Source organism: Chinchilla lanigera, unplaced genomic scaffold (assembly GCF_000276665.1).
Source record: "Chinchilla lanigera isolate Chin_1 unplaced genomic scaffold, ChiLan1.0 scaffold00027, whole genome shotgun sequence".
Lineage (NCBI taxonomy): Eukaryota > Metazoa > Chordata > Mammalia > Rodentia > Chinchillidae > Chinchilla > Chinchilla lanigera.
The window spans coordinates 16,376,183-16,394,150 of record NW_004955428.1 but is presented as its reverse complement, the minus strand read 5'-3'; the positions used below and the strand labels follow the sequence as shown (position 1 = coordinate 16,394,150).

Here is a 17,968-nt window from a genome sequence, read left to right as displayed (position 1 = left end):
ACTTATCTATTTTCTCACTAATTTTCCCTTATATAATTAGTGAACTGTCCTTTGTGATAGGGAAAAGACGAAATATTTTTATTTAATACAAACCTACTATTTTGTCTGAATATAATGGACTCTAAATCCCACCTTGCCAGAACACCCATTTACCACCTTTCACACCAATTCCGGGTATAGTACGTGAAAACACTACTTGAAAGATTTCTGTAGGATCTGCCATAATAAAACTAACTTGTACTGATACAAAAGCATAAAATTAACATCCATGAACTATCTACATGTACTATATTTTTCAAACAAAAAAAAATTACAGATGAAGCCACACCCTCTATCACCATCAAAGATCTCTTAAGAGGGGAAAATGATTATTAGGAAGAAATTCTTAATCTGGAATCCATACACAGTATATAAATTCATTTATTGATGCACTTATCCAGCACATTTTGACTGAGAAATTACCATCGGTTCACATGCTATTCCAAGTATATAGAGTATAGCATTGAGCAGAATAAAAATTCCTACTTGCGCAAGTTTACACTTTAGTCAGGGAGAAAAAGTAAATATAACAGACAAAATATCAAAAGTACGTTAAATAGTAACTGCTTTGCATAGCAGGAAAAGGGAAGGAGGAAAGGGAATGCTAGAGGCAGGCAAATTCAAATTTAAAAGGAGGATAAGGAAATGACGGTAGGAATCAGGCATATGTAGCATTCCGGACATGGAACTATGCTTTTGATAGGTTATTCTATATGTTGGCGAAGTATTACCTTTTATAGCGGTGTTTCCTTCTTATAGTTGAAGCTTGGGTCAGAACCCTCTATTTGAAGCTTCAGGGCTTGCTTAAGGCTTAATTCTGTCTCTGAGGAAGGGTATCCCTCCAACACTTCCTGAGGCCCTCGGTCCTGTATTGTTCGTGGAACTGAAACCCTACCAAGAAAAACCTGGTTGCTCTGAAGATGGTAGTTTGGATTTGTCATTATGCCATTTCTCTTCTTCTGTTCCCCACTTTGTTGGTGAATGAGAAATTGCTGCTGAGATCGGCCCATTTCCTGCTGAGTCGAAGGTATGATTTTGCACTGCGATTCTGCGGGTCCTTGTTTAGGTGGTGCGCTAGTCCCAGATTTGGCGATGGGTCCTCTTTTGTCAAACTGAGTCATCTCGTATTCTAAAACCTTTGGCTGTGAGGAATTATTTTGTTTAGCTTTTTTCCCAGCCGATCCAGATTTACCAGAATTTTCTGACTTCCCCCCTTTATTTGCTTTAGTTGATTTCAAACTGGGTTTCACTTGACTCCACTCAAACTCACTACTTGGGGAATTATGACTCTGCCCTAAAGACTGTGTCGTGGAAGATGGGGAAACAATTGACTGCCGACTTCTACTGCGCGGCAACGAGTGCTGCTGAATTTGTTCTGTAAATGACAAGTTATGAAAGCTGTCAATTGGCACTGTTTGAGCTGTAGCTGTTGATGAAGTAGTTCTCAAAGAAGAATTTTTTGAGCTTTTCAGGGAATTATTTGACAGTGATGACTTCTGCCTATCAACGGTAGAATCTGGAGATTCTGACGGAGAACTGAAGGCATGAGCGGGTCCGTTAGGCAAGCCGCGTAGTGACGGCTGCACATCCCCTCCGCCAGTACTGCCAGAGCTATTTGATTTAATTGTCAGTGACTGCATTTTCGAGGACACTGACTGTAGAGGTTTTTGTTCCATTGTATGAACAGGTGAGGGAGAACAGCCATTCAAGCTAGATGCACCATACTTTTCTAATAACTTAATTATTTGAGAATGTCCATTTTTGGCGGCAACACGCATAGCAGTGCGTCCGAACTGATCAGCATGGTTCGGATCGGCGCCGTGCTCGAGTAACACCTGCACAACATCAATGTGTCCTTCCTGGGCTGCGATGCAGAGTGCAGTTGCACCTTGATTACATGTATGGTCAACTACTGCACCATGCTCGATCAGAAGCTGAACCACTTTCATGTGGCCCTGCCAGGCTGCGGACTGCAAAGCAGAGCGCTTTTCATTGTCTGCAGCATTGACGTCGGCATGGTAGGCTATCAGCACCTGGACCATTTCTATATGGCCTTGCCAGCAGGAAACATGAAGTGCTGTCCTTCCTTCAGCATCGCTTGCTTCTACATTTGCACCGTTTTCTAAAAAATACTCAGCCATTGTAAGCTGGTTTTCTAGGGCCAAGATATACAGCGTGGGCCTCCCATCGGCATCTTTGAAATTAACATCAGCTGCATGGCTAAAGAGCAATTCAACAATGTCTCTGTGCCCTTCCAACGCAGCGACCCGCAGCGCATTTCTTCCATCGTAACCTCTCTGATCAATGTTGGATTTATTTTCTAATAGTATCTGAACGCAATCATAATGACCCTCTTGTGCAGCTAAGACGAAAGGGATTCGGCCATCATTGTCAATCTCATTTGTTCTAGCACCTTGTTCAATAAGCGCTTCACATATTAACCTGTGGCCTTCAAAAGCTGCCATGTGCAAAGGTGTCCACCCAGCATCATCGCGGTGATTTTCATCTAATCCTCTGTCCAGGAGCGTGCGGACCACCTCGACATTTCCTTGTGCTGAAGCTATGCTGAGGACTGTCCTGCCTTCACTATCGATACTGTCCACAGCTGCACCCCAAAACAAAAGTGTGTTTACCACTGAGGCATGACCCATAGAGGCTGCTGCTAACAGGGGTGTTCGACCATTGTTATCTGTGTGGTCTACATCCGCTCCTCCCTCGAGAAGCAAGTCAACCACATCGACATGTCCTTCATAGGCAGCTACCAGCAGTGGAGTCATGCCGTCTTTATCACAATGATCTACTTCGGCACCTCGGTCGATCAGGAGGCTAACAACTGACGCGTGCCCTTTACTTGCGGGCACACAAAGTGCTGCTACAGACAGTGCAGTCCTGCCATCAACATCTTCATGATTTACTTCTGCCCCGTGGTCCAGCAGGTGTTCCACAATCTCTCTATGTCCCATGTATGCTGCTGCTATCAAAGCAGTTCTACCTTCATTATCGGCTTTGTTAACTTCAGCGCCGTGCTGCAGCAAGTTCAGGACGATGTCCTCGTGGCCTCCCCACGCGGCTGCTCTCAAAGCTGTCCGACTGTCAGCATCTGCACAATCCACTTTCACACCAGCGTAAAGTAGTGCGGAAACGACCTCAGTGTGCCCGCCCCAGGCAGCAGATCGCAATGCCGTCCAACCATCTTGGTCAGTATGATTAATATTGGCTCCACACCCAATCAAACAATTAACCACCTTGGTATGTCCTTGTCTAGCAGCTAGGGTGAGTGGTGTATGTCCATGAGCATCTTCTATTTCTAAATCTGCTCCCCTAGAGACAAGTAAATTCACTACATCAAGATTGCCACTGTAGGCAGCGTTAGCCAGTAATGTTCTTCCATTTGAATCACACTGATTCACTGAAGCTCCATTATCTAATAATGTCCGAATGGAATCCTCTCTCTCTAAGGCTTGTCGGACAATGCATGACGTGCGGTCATCTTCACTGTTGACGTGAGCACCAGCTTTAACCAACAGCTGCAGTACTTCTTGCTCCTTGGGAATTAAAGTAGACAGAGAGTCTCTGACGGGCGCACCATTCCATATCATCCACAGAGCTAACTCAGCTGTCTCTAATTGTAAGTTGGAATTAATTAAGTGCAAAGCAAATTCTTGTGCTTCCAAGGGTGTTAAATTCTTTGCTTGACAGGTATAACTCATAGCCAACATTCTGTGCCCTTCAGCTGCGTTACATAAATACTTCTGAGTGCAGTGTTTCACATCGAGAAGCCACTCTGCAAAGCTGTAATGGAAGAGTATTTTAGTATTTCCTAGTCCATCAACAAGAAGTTTGGAGAGGACATCTAACTTCCGTTGAAAGTCTTCCAAGGTTAAGGACATATTTTTGGTCCACACTGCATGATATAATTCCGTGATGGTCAAAGGTCGGCAGGCTGCAAGAATCACGTTCAGAATAGGCTGAACTTTTGCAAACTGTTTCCTTACGAAAAGTCTTTGGCAAAGCCAGAGATAGAGACCATTCAGAGTTCCTGGGATGTCGCGGATCTCTCTCAACATGATAAAATTTTCTACAACTCCATCTAAAACTCGTTCGAGATAAAGAAAGCATCCGCTGCTTTTAATGTGCAGTTGGTTTAGCATCTCTGCAGTTTCTTTTGTGAGGTGCTGTCGCAAAGCCTCTTCTTGATCTAAACGGTGTAGAATATACTGCTGAACATCCTTGACAATGTACGCCTTCCGAAGGTCGTCTAAACTTATTTTTCGAAAACCTGGAGAAGAAACAAAAAGTCACATGTCGTCAGTTGAGATGCCTTACAGAAGCTGCCAAATCTGCAGAGCAAATGTCTTCAGCATATAATAAACCAGTAAAAGATCAATTAATAAAAGATAGAGATGGCAGGGAAATAATTTTTGTATGGACAAATGGGAATACTTCTAATGCCTTTCTCAGCTTCAATGTAAGGCACTAACAGCATTAGATAGTTTCACAGATCTTTTACTTTGACGGTGCCTTCTTAAGATTTTCTGAACTCCCAAATGATTAGGGAAAAAAGGTTGCAAGAGACTTAACAGGTAAGGTTTGTTGCACAAGATGACCTTTTCATACAAATAACTGATATATTCCCCCCCCCATGCTTGAATATGTACAGGCCTTAATTATGGGAGGGACTATTTACATTTAATTAGAGTATCACCTGTCACTGTTTAACTTTTTTTTATTTTAAAGAGAAGAAAGATAAACAATGAAACCGAGCTTCAAAACAAGTTAGTAGGGCAGTTATAATAGTTGATCATTGCAGACTGTTGTCTTCCTAGTAGTCCATCTGAGTACAATATATATGCATTGCATCTTGTCTAAACAATATTACTACAAAGTATTGTTTTCAAAGAACTAAACTATAAGAAGCTAGCTGTAAAACTATCTTAACTACCTTGTGCATACATAATTTTTTTCTTTTTTCCTTTCTTCCTTTCTCCTTTCCCACATTGCAGTTTGTCTTCTGTTTTGCAGTTTTTTCCCAATATCTGTTGTATATTTTGGATCCCATTTTCTTGTTCAATTTCTTACACTAGTCAGATAATACAATGCTTACACATATGGGTCTGATTTATTTCACTTATGAATATGGTCTCAAGTTGCATCCACTTACCTATAAAAACCTCCAGTTTATCCTTTGTTATGGTTGAGTAGTGCTCCATTATAAAAACAAAACAAAACAAAACAAAAAACCCGTCTTTTTTATCCACTCCTCTGTTGATGGGCATCTAAGTTGTTTCCAAGATTTAGCTATGACAAATTGTGCTGCTATAAACATGGGTGCACATATATCGCTGTGGTATGACATTTTCAATTTTTCTGGATCAAATGGGACCTCTAATCCCAGTTGCTTAAGGCATCTCCACACTGATTTCCATAGTGGTTATACCAGTCTACATTCCTACCACCACCATCTGGTTTTGTCAAAAGGATTAAGAAAAAATACCTCTGAAGGATAAGCAATACGTTTAGAGAAAAAAAAAAATTATAAATTCAATTTTGTGATACCAATCTTGAAAAACTTATACGAAGCAGACAAGTATACTGAAAAACACAGCCCAATGCAAACAAAATATGAAGAAAAGACAAATTTGCATTGCCTTAAATCTGTATCAAAAAGGAATCTGTTTATAGACACGTAACTGATAATCAAATGCTCAACATATAAGCCATTTCAAACTATAAATTTCAATTATGAAGACATTCCTGACATAAAAAGAGCTTTAGAAACATTCCGAAAAATTTATAATAATCCAGATTTACCAGTGACATAAAATGACTTCTCTCTAAACCTTTTCTCTTTGTGTGCATTTGTGTTAGGCTTTATAAATTCATTAAAACAATTTAATATAAAAAAAGAAACATCTGGCCTGTTGCTAACAAAGTTATTTAAAGCAACAGTATCTTATATTACAGTTTTAATGTTTTCAAAGTGATGTTGTGCATACAAATTGATTTACATAAAAGATCACATAGCCCATTATGAATAAATACAATTTAAACTAATTGAGATCTCCTGATTACAACTTGAACTAACACAGAAACTTCTAGCCTAATCCTGCAAACCTCCACAGTAACAGGTTTGGTTTCTCAGAAAGGAATAAAAAAGAACAATATTTATTCAGTCAACTATTCTACGGCAGCACTTTAAGTGCTTATCACACGTAACCTTTTATGTCAAGCCTGAGAGATAAGTATCCTATTTTTAAAAAGGAAAGCTAAAGCATAGAAATGTTAAATAAATTGCCTAAAGTAAGTAGTAATTAATAGAAGTAGGAATGTGATTGTTTTGTTTGACTTTGAAGTTTGGTCTTTTCATGAGAATGGAAACACAAAGTTGCTGAAGAAAATGCAAATGTTTGAGAAGGAAATGAGGGAGGAGATAGCTATAAAAAAGAATTTCATAAAAAGTAGATATGAAATATTTGCAACTTGAAAAGTAAATCCCCCTCAACACTAATTACTCCGTAATATGGATATAAAACAGCAGAAATTATGTTCATCATTAATAACAGTCTCTTGTTCATTAAGACGGAACAAAGAGGCTGAGGGTGGAGTGCAGCAGCTGATGGCTCGCCCAGGACGTGTGAAATCCTGAAGCAGAGTTTCAGCACTGCCAGAAAAAACCTACCACGAGGAAGATTAATCACCAATTTAAATACCTTGAGTAAAAGGTATTGGAAATACTGCTACAAAGCAATTAAAAATTGTAAGATCAGGCTGAAAAATGATCAAAATTCTTGGGAGAATAAAACTGTATTATGGAAATGTTGAACCACTTTACTATCAAACCACTTCTCCTTTTAGAACATTTCTTAGATTCTAAAACCACTTTGTGCTAGTCAAAGAAAGTAGAATGGCAGGGCCTGTGGCAATGTCAGAAACTCACGCTCACTGGCATTACTAGCTTGAAGAACCTACTGAGAAAACATCCAGTTTGACGAATTATTGAAGTCAGAGCCTCATTTTATACCATTTAGTAGAAAATATCTGACAGGAATGAAATAATTAAATATGAAAGAATATGGAGTAGTAAAGGTCACAATATTGGATTACATATAATAGATTTCACAATAATTACAATTTTTAAAAGTCAGATAATAGGGGCTGGGGATTTAGCTCAGCGGCAAAAGCGCCTGCCTGGCAAGCGCAAGGTCGTGAGTTCGGTTCCCGGTACCGGAGAAAAACCAAAAAAACCAAAAAAAAAAAAGTCAGATAGATAATAGCTGCAAAGAATGAAAGAAAGTGAAACAAAAAACCAACTGACAATAAATAAAACACTAACTTACTGATAGACACACATACAAACATCAGCAAAAATTCACAGGAGAAAAAAAGACAAATTGATAAAAATCATGGGGAGAAAGAATTAAATCTTAAACAAAAAATTCAAATGAAATCAAGAGCACTTTCACATTTCAAATTAACAGTCTTTTCAGAAAGGAATATAACCTGATATATACCTTTTTGGAAAGCAATTGATAATATGTATCAATAACTTTAGTAATACTCTTAAAAGTTTTACACTGAAACTCAAAATTTACTCTCAATGGGAAAGTGATCAAGTGTTTATATAAAATCCACTTTTTATATAATTAATGTTTTTTATAATTAATGTTTCAAGAGAGGAAGCTGGGTAAAGAGAATCTGACCATAATCTAGCTCCTCACTGCCTTTTTCTAGTAGTTGAAATGCAGCTGAAAGGAAACACAAATTCTCGTATCTGCAAATACTGAATGACAGTTTTGTTCCAAGCTCTGTCCTAGATGCTGAGGAGATAAGAGCAGTGGACAAGACAGGAAAAGCTCCTATTCTCCTGGAGAAGATATCCTAGGGAGGACAAATACTAGTAAGTAAACAAATACAAAATACAAACAATTTTTAAACAATTATAAGATACACAGACAATTCAGATAGAGTGATTAAGTGAATGACTAGCTATGGAGCCAGAAGAGAAAACACTGGAGTCTGTGCCCAATATTTGAGCAGTGTACTACACGCGAAGTCAGAAGTTCAAGGGAAGAACATTTTAGTCAAAACTTAAAATGTTAAGACCTTGAAGCAGATAAAAACTGAGCTGATGAGAATCCCTTCTCACTGATGAGAATGCAGAAAAGGACAAATCATATTTTTGGTAGGAATATAAATTATCTCAAGCACAGCAACTGGTAATCCGGCAAAATTACCTTAAGTTCAAAATGTATACACTCTATAGCCTAGCAATTTCCAAGTTGTTGTGGCTAGGGTTTGAAATGTCCTCTGAAATTCTCGTGCTAAAGGCCTGGCTGGAGCTGCTGGGAAAGACTGGACGTTGAGAGCTCTGCCTTCTTCGATGGACTGACCCACTTAGGAGATCACAAATTGATGCTACCTTTGAGAGGTGGAGACAGGAGGTGGGGCCTGTTTGGAGGGAGTGGATCCTGGCCAAGTGACCTTAGGGATTCAGTCTCTCCTGGCCCTTTCCTCTCTGGCTCTCGTGCTCCCTCGGCTTCCTGGCTGCTATCAGGTGAGAACCTTTCCTCTGCATGCCCCGCTACCATGTGGTTCTGCTTCACTTTGATCCCAAAGCAATGCAGCCAGTTGACCATGGAGTGAACGGAAACCTGCCTTTTCTCCTTTGAGCAGTTTCTTGAAAAGCTGAGTAACACCCAAATCTAGGTTTGTAACATGAATCTTTAGCACCCACCTGAGAACAAGAAGACATAGGCAAGCATGTTCAGGAAACAGGTTCTTTTGTTTTTTTTTGTAATATAGGTTAAATATTCCTTAGCCAAAATACCTGGGACCTGAAGTATTTTAGATGTTTTCAGATTGTGGCATATTTGTGCATGTGTGTGTGTGTGTGTATAGAGAGAGAGAGGGAGAGGGAGATATCTTGGGGAATGAGGCCCATATTTAAATCCAAATACAGTTATATTTCATACGCCCCTCACATCTATAATGTGAAGGTAATTTTACAGAGTATTTTAAATATTTCCTGCATGAAACTAAGTTCCACAATGTGGAATTTGCCACCTGCCGGACCATGACCACACAAATTTTGGATTTTGGTGCATTCCTAATCTTGAATTTTCAGATTAAGGTGGCTCAATCTGTAGTAAAAAACTGAAAACAATCTAAATGCCATGAATAAAATACTAGAAAAATAAAAATGAAATTTATTCATGGAGAGTAATACTATCTAGCATTTAAAACCAATAACCTTGATCTGAAAGCAGTAATAGGAACAGGGCTCAAAATTTACTTTTGCTAAAAAAATGAGAATGGTAATAGCAACATTTATGAAGCACCTACTAAATATTAGTCCTAAGTGAGGCACTGTTCTAAGTATTTCACAGGTAAGTTATCATTTAAACTAAATTACTTCCCATTTTATAAATGAGGAAACAGACACACAGAAAATATTAGGTAATTTGCATAAGGTCACAGGGTTAATGAAGGTAACAGCGAAGGTGGAACATTCACTGCTTCTTTGCATAAATTATGAAAATACATAGTATATAAGTTATTTTAACCCCCAAATTTTTACCAACTACATTTTAAACAATAATAATAATATAAAAACATATACATAGAAAAAAGAGCACTGCAGTTAGTAGCAAGGGAACCTAAGAAAGAGAACCCAGTAGAGGGAATAAAGCTGGTTATAAGAGAAATCACTTTAACAAATTAAAAAGTTTTGCAATATTGTAAAATGCATAGCACTACTTAAGGCTGATTAAGATATGTATGTGTACAAACTCCCCACAATAAATATAATCATTATACATTACAAACATGTACTAATAAAATATTCATAATAAAAAACTAATATGGCTAAATAATCATGAACTCAATGCACATCTCTTCAGTTACAATATACACCTTAAGAAAGGGCCTTGCTTTCCACTCCTTTTATTAACCACACAGCACAGGAGTTTCTTATAATCAAAAAGGAGTCACCACAACTTTATTAGGGTTAAAAAAGAAGAAAAGGAAAAGAGTAAGGAAAAAAGAACACAATTTTTCACTTACTTTTATACATTATATATACTTTTATCTCACAGATGAAAAAAGGGTTGAAACAAGAGGTATACTAAAGGGCTGTTCTGTCTCTCTTCTTTCACAAAGAAAAACACCCAGAGTAAATGCCATTTTTCTCTAAAGGTAAAAGGCATATTTACCACAACTAAGCTGCTATATACTATGTAGAACCAATATAAACTGTCATGATACAACCGCATGCCAAAGGCAGCCCCATAGATACACAGCATCAAAGCTGGCATCCAACACTGCTACCCTTTACTAAGGTAGTCAGGACAGGAACTTGGAAATAAGGTAATTCTGACCTGATTTTAAAACATGCTCTGAATTGTTTTTAATATAATTTTAAAAGGCACAGTACAGAAAAGCTGATACAAGAAGCAAATGAAACATCCAGATTTTCAACTGCATACTTTGCTCTAGGAAAGAAGATGCATATACTAAAGCAGTAGTTCATTTGGAAGGCAGTAAGTAATTATGCTTACCAGTAAACATTTTCGTAACAGCCTTACTCTGTTTTCTGGCAGAACAGAGAAGCAACAGCCACGGTGGAAAGAACTCGTGGTGACCAGCTAGGAGCTCTGCGACAGTCCCGGAGAAGCTGGTGGACGTCTGTTCTCCTTCCATAACATTGCACCCTTCATCCACAGAGTCCACGAGCAGGTACAGGCTCTGCTGGGGAGGCTTCATTCCCAAGAGCGGCAGCAGAACACACCTGGAAAAAGCATCGGGGGAGCAGTTTGAATGTGGTGGACTAGAAACATCAGATTACTAACTAGGAATGTTTTGAAAATAAAATAAAGGCCAGGCATTGGGAGGCAAGAAGATCACAAGGTCAAGCCCAGCTTGGGCGACTCAGTAAGTCAGAGAGGTCCTGCCTCAAAAATACATAATAGGGCTGAGATGTAGCTCAGGGAAGGCCATTTCCCAGTGTGACAGTCATAAACTTTTAGAACAAGAACGTTACTCGTCTCAACTCTTTAAGAACAACACTGGTTCTGCATAGTTCACATCTCCAATAACATCACTGCCCAAAATATAGTGATTGAATGTGTGTTTATGTGTGTGTGCCTTTGCAATTCAGCAAAAATAAAGGACAATAGCTGCAGAAACTAAACAAAACTAGATTTCAATATTTCCTTATCTTCTTTTGAGTCAGTGATAAAAGGCTTGAATCGTCTATAAAAGCTATAAAATTTGTTGCAGAGGAAAGCGAAAACTTTGAGTACCACCTTATAGGAAGAAAAATATAGAATGCCATAGAATTTTTAAAAGTTTTATTATGTCTCTCACAAGATTACTGTACTGCATAAGGCTTATCACACACAAAGTTCACTTTAAAAGACTGCACAAAGATAGATAACTATATTCTAGGTCCCATTTCATATATTTTCAAACTCAAAGTAAAGAAAAACATCATCAGGCTTTAGTCCATTGAAAAGCACATTTCCTACTCATGCGATGTACGCTGTAGCTGAACATAACTTTTTTGTAAATAAAACAATGCTCCATTTTCAGACACACACTTGATGTGTCAGGTGCTCAGTAAGGCGCTGAGCAGGTAAGACGGTGAAGAAGACATCATCTACTCAGTAATGAGCCACAGAAAGTCATTAATAATTTCTACAACACTTTTTCTTAATCATCCAATCCCCTAGACACCAAAATCCAACTAACTACTCCTCAACAATCAGTGTTTCTAAACTCTCCAATCCACTTGGGTCCGGAATAGCACGGCTCTGGCCCAAACTCCCTCCCCTCACCGGTGCTGCCCTAACCACCCGCGCCTCCACCAACTCCCCTGACTCCCCTCTGCAGCCAGCGAGCTTTCAAATGCTGCCCCCACCACAGACCTTTATCAGACACAAGTACACAAGGGCCTTTTCATTTGCAGTTTCCTCTGCCTAGTATGCATTTCCTGTCTTTCTTCATGGAGGTAACTCCTCCTTTATCTACAATTTTAACTTTAAAAGTCACTTTAAGGTCAAATTTTATCTGGTTTCATAGCACCAGTAAGTTCTCTTTCACTGCGCTATCAGTTCTGCAACTCGGTATTTCATGTCTCCCCTTTTTTTTCTCTTTAGACTGTAAGCATCCAGAGAACAGGAACTAAGCTGGTTTTGCACATCAGTGTAGCCCCAGAACTCAGCATGGCGCTCACAGTAGATTAATGGTGACACTGCTGCAATCTCCAATGAAAGACAAGTATCTTCAGCGTTGTGTTCTCACTGTGTCACAGAAAGCAGTAAAATTCCTAACACCTTAAATAAGAAATGAGCAGTATCAGGGAAGGCGGAGAATATCGAGAAATACTAAAGTACTTGATGCTCACTCAGGTGAACTAAGTTTTCAAGAACCAGTTCCAACTCCCTAAGCTGAGAAAAGAAAGTCTAACAGAAGCATCACGCTTAATTTAGGAGAATCTACTTTCTCGTACCTTTTCTATGTATTTTGTCTTTTATGAACCCAAAAAAGGGTGATGAAAAACCAGTAATACAGGTAGGACATCTGTAATCTGAAAATCTGAAATCTAAACTGCTTCAAAATCTGAAATTTTTTGAGCACTTCAAACAGTAAAGCCTATGCAAATATTCTAAAATCCAAATGGAGACGGGAATACTTCTGGTTCTTAGCATTTTGGATATGGGATACTGAGCCTGGACAGCCACAGAGTAAAATTCATGCAGTATATAACATAGAAAGAAAATATGTCCTCAGCAGTGCCATTTCTCAGACAACACAGCGTTGCGGGAGTGCGTGGGAAGCAACCTAAACCAACTGTGGCAGGGGAGGAGAGGTGAGAGAAGGTGGGAGCTGGGGTGAGGTTGCTGTGGTCGGGGTACAGGGCGGTAATCAGGAGAAAGAGCCAAGGGCAGAGTAGGACACAGTAAAAACACACAAACTCCACTGGAGACTTGAGGAATAGAAAGACCAGTGAGCAAAGCATGAGAGAAAAGAGTTATGAAAATGAGTAAATGCTGGGCTTTGTAAGCTTTTATCATGAAGTTTGTACTTTGCCATAAAAATATTAAAGAGCTACTAACTGTGTAGTTAGGTTCCAGCGCTCAAAACCTTCCTTAGTGCTGCACAAACACCCAATAATGTTGCTTAATGAATGAGCGGTACTGAATGGAAAAGTCGCCACCTTCAAAGCATTACATAAACCACTCATTACACTCAGGATTCCCACATTCAGTCCTCCCACTTGTTTCCGAGTCACCTACTTGGGAACATACACACCAAGATGTACACAGATCCATTCTTCTGTCAAGTTACATTTCATCATTTGTAAAAAGAAAAAAATTTCTCCAGAGTATACGTAAACAAAGCATGCATGAGTTTAGTCTAAATTTTTCCAGTGTGTGTGTGTGTATGTATACACACACACACACACACTGCATTCACAAATATATATATATATTTTTCATATGAGATAATCTGTTGGGATATCAAATTATATAATCACTTTATTTATTCATTTATTTTTGTTTTTGTTTTTTGAGATGGATCTAGCTATGCAGTTCAGGCTGGCCTTGAACGCACTATATAGCCCGGGGTGGCTTGAACTCACAGCTATCCTCCAGCCTCAGCCTCCTGTGTGCTAAAATTACAGAGGAGTGCTATGACATCTGGCTCATCATTATATTCAAAAGCAGCAGTATGCTATAAGATCTTACTTTCATACACAGTATGTCTTCTTAAATGTTTTACATTTCTTAGCTTCATTATTAATACCCAGTTAACCTGTGTTATAGCCTTAATAGTATCATTAATTCAATTTAAAATGCCTACGTTAGATTTTCCCCCAGTTTTAATCTTTCTTGACTATATAGAACATCACCTCTCTACAGCTGACTTGTTGATTTCCAGGCAGAAGGGAAGCTGAAAGACCGTTAGGGCAATTCTGAAATGCAACACATCCATTGTTCTTTTTCCTTGATACAGTGAATTTATATACTGCCTCTTTTTTCTAAGGAGACGAATTAGCTTTTTAAAAGCTGCTCTAAATAAATGATAAGGGATGTACTATTAGAAGATAGGCACAGATAACGTACAATAGTTCCCTCGGAGTTAGAATTATTGATGTGAACATCAGTTTCAGCTCACTTGTTCAGGTACGGAGAATCATTGTTCCTCTAGGCCTCCCAACAAAGCACGCCAGACAAATGGCAAGTTCAAGACTTTTGCTGCATCTATCAGAAAGTCGACGTCACTGGGCAAACAACTAGCCCCAAATCTAAGGGGACTAAGACAATTGCGGTCAGACACAGAGCACAAGCACAACCCAGGGCAGGAGCAGCGACACTGGGCTTTGGGGGAGGGGCTAGCGGAAGGGGTCAGCTAGGGGACGGCTGGAACAGCCTAGGAGCTCCTGGGGCCAAAGACAGAACTCACATCCTCTTGCAGACTTTTCTACTGATCCTACAGGGCTTTATTACTTCTTTCTTTATTATTATTATTTTAATGCAACGGTCCTGGCCAGGAAGAGCACGGAACGAAAGCCTCCGCCCAGATTATTTTCCGATATATAGCCTATGGAAAAGCCTCAGCAGGATGTGAGCTGAACGTTACTGCCCTTAGGGAATGAGTCAAAATTCACAGCAGCCTACACCTGGGATGGGCAGGGCCAGTGAGAAGACCTCACCCAAGATCAAGGGGCACAAGGAGGTAAACTTAATCAGAAAACTCCTGCATCTTTATCCTTCCATCTCAGCTGCTGGGTGACTGCAAAAGGAAAAAATGTGCAAGCTGCCAAGGGAGTAGGTATTTGGAAAAGCCACCTGGAAAGGCAGCTCCGCCCTAAACACAAGTATTGCTAGAGGGGCCGAAGCCTAAGGTGTGGGGAGAGCAACTACAGCAATTGCAGATTTCAGTCTCCTAACTCCGGGCTACACCGACTCACCCTCCCCTTTCCCTCCACACAAAGGGCCGGGACAGGAAAAAACAAAAACAAAAAACAAGGACCTACTTCCAGACACAGAAACCATTTCTGCCACAGCTACTTCACATAAGATATCGGGCTTTCAACAAACAATTATAAAGGTCTAAAATAATTATTCTTTAAGAGTACAATGTTGAAGGACACACACTGCATTTTTAAAATTTACTATAAAGCCAGTTCAATCAAGATAGCATGGTATTTGCTAAGACAAACACAGAAACTCTAAAAACAGGACAGCATAAATCTATCTATTTATATATATATATACTTAATTATTTCTTTTACACAAAATGAACATAAATTTAAGTGTAAAGCTATGACACATCTAGAAGAAAATCTCTGTGATCCTGAGTTAGAGTTTTTTCGACACTATGCTAAAGTTAGTATCCATAAAACAAACAGAATTTTGAAGCCTTAAGTTTATTCATATTAACTTTTAGATGCTGTTATGAGGATGAAAGAGCAAGCTGAAGACTGGCAGAATCTATAAAGCAAATTTCTGACAAAAGACATATCCAGAGTATATCAAGAACCTGCAAAACAACATTAAGAAAACAATTTTTTTTAATGGGAGCATTGGAACAGACGCGTTAGAAAACACAGTGGTTAGTTATAAAAAAAACTGAAATTAGGATCACAGTGAGATACCAGGAGACATCCATTAGCATTGCTGAAATACGTGAAAACTGTGGTAACAACCAAATCCTGGTGCTTTGGTAAGCCATCTCGAAGAGGTGCAGCAACTTCTCAAAGTTTGGAGGTCTCCTAAACATACCTATCACTTGGCCTAGCAGTCTTATTTCTTGGTGTTTTCCTAAGTAAATTGAAATTTATAGCCACAAGAAAATCTACACAGAAGTGTATAGAGATTTATTTATATTGCGCGCAAAATAGAAGTAACTCAGATAGTGTTCAATGGGTGAATAGATAAACTGTGGGAAAGCCATACAGCGCATTCCATCCCATCATAAAAAGAAACAACAAAATCTGTTGATCACACAAGGCAGATGAATCTAAAATGTATAATCTATGTGAAAGGACTCGTATCCAAAAGGCTGCATCTATATGACACTTGGCAAAAGCAAAACTGTGAGGCTAAAACCTACATCAGCAGTTGCCACAGGGTGCAGTGGGAAGAAGCGTTTACTATAAAATGGGTACAAACTGGAATTCTGCGGGTGATAGAACTGTTCTATATCATGGCGTGGTATTTTCTTGACTCTACACACCTGTCAAAGTGATAGGCGTTTTTCACAGACGTTCAATTTTACTCTATGCAAACTAGAATTAGTAACAAATTATATTTAATATGTCTCTGAAAAACAAACCATTCAGCTTGGTATATTCCAAGCACTCACAATATTTAGAACTCAGGAGATTAATTCTGTCCTTCATGTCTGTAACACAGATTGGTCATTAGAAGAAAGTCTGTAAATGAGCTGACTTCTTCCCGGTTGGTACTCCAAGGTGCATGTGCATAGACCAGTGTCCTCACATCAGACTACTATCTCTGAAGTCACGTGTCAAAGTCCAGCTGGCCCAAGCAACACTCTAACCTCATGGACCTGCTCTTGCTTCTCTGAACAGATTCTCTTTCATCCTCAGGACCTTCACACATGCTGTCCACTCTCCTGCTTTCTCGTCCTTTTACTTCATCCTTTGGAGCTCAGTTCAAATATTAGTAATTCAGAGAGGCCTTCCTGACCTCACTGCTTAGAGTACAACCCAGACTAGGCAAGATTCTATAAACACACTCTGCTGGAGAAGGCGCAGCAGTTTAGCATCCACCTTTAAACACTCTAAGGAAGAAGGAATTACCTACGTAGCATTCTCCATTTCAACTCCAGTAGCTAGCACAGGACCCTGTAAAATGTAAATGGTCTATACACATCTACTGAATGAATGAGTGAATGCGTAGGTATATTGTTGATACACAGAACAATGCATATTCTTTCCAGTCTTATACCTTAAACATGAACACCACTTCATTGTTGGCACTCAGCTACTAGGGGCTTGTGCTAGGTAAATTTTGTGTGTCAATGTGACTGCAGGTATCAGGCACACATTACCCTGGGTGTCTGTCTAGATGAGGTCCATGTGTGAATCTGCAGACTAGGACAGTAGACCAGTTCAGACTATGGACATGAGGGCCATACATATAAAGTTGAAGGCCTGAATAGAACAAAAAACCTGCCCTGACACCTGACTGCCTGCACTGGAACATCGGTCATTTCTGGGGCTCAAGAATGCTGGCATTCAGACTAAAACTTAAACTATCAGCTCTCCTGATTCACTAGACTTTAAATTCACACTGGAACAACACCTCATCTTTCCTCGGTTTCTTGCTAACTACAGATTTTCAAATTTGTCAGCCTCCATAATTATGTAACCTAATTTCTTATTATTCAGGCTTTTTCTCTGCTGAGCTCTCATACAGGACTTACTATACAATTTTCCACTCATATATACTTTCTTAAATTTATTTCAAACAAATTTTAATGGTTTTTAAGAAAATGTCTATTCTTTTTCTTACACACGTATTTGCAAAATACTTTACACCTTCCCATCCATGTTTAATTCTTACATCATACTCTACTCCAAAGTACTGGACAAAGGCAAGCTTTGTGTTTTTCGGTTTGGGTTCTAGAAAGAAACAAACTAGTGAGAATACTTAAATCTTTAACTCTCTAAATACAAAAATTCAAGAAATTATTTCTCTGTGCTTTGATCAAGGCAGTCAATATGGTTTCAACGATTACAATTCAATACTACTGAAAGATTTTAGAAGAGACTTCCCACTTCTCCTCCAAACTGTACCAAGTTTCTGATTTGTCATCAAATTCTTTACTCCCTTCTGCATCTCCCAGAGGAAAGAGTGCAAAGTAAATGAAAAATATACTTTTTCCTTCAGGAAAA

The 17,968-nt window shown here is 39.1% G+C and overlaps 1 protein-coding gene across 1 annotated transcript in view; it reads right to left on the bottom strand.

Annotated features, from left to right (window-relative positions):
- Nucleotides 1-17,968, bottom strand: part of Ankrd50 (ankyrin repeat domain 50) — a gene marked incomplete at its 5' end in the record, with an annotated part of 37,228 nt that overhangs the window by 3,679 nt on the left and 15,581 nt on the right. The window contains 2 exon segments of the mRNA XM_005386751.2: nt 771-4,318; nt 10,596-10,825. Coding sequence (XP_005386808.1) covers nt 774-4,318; nt 10,596-10,825 — 3,775 coding nt within the window. The 3' untranslated portion in view covers nt 771-773.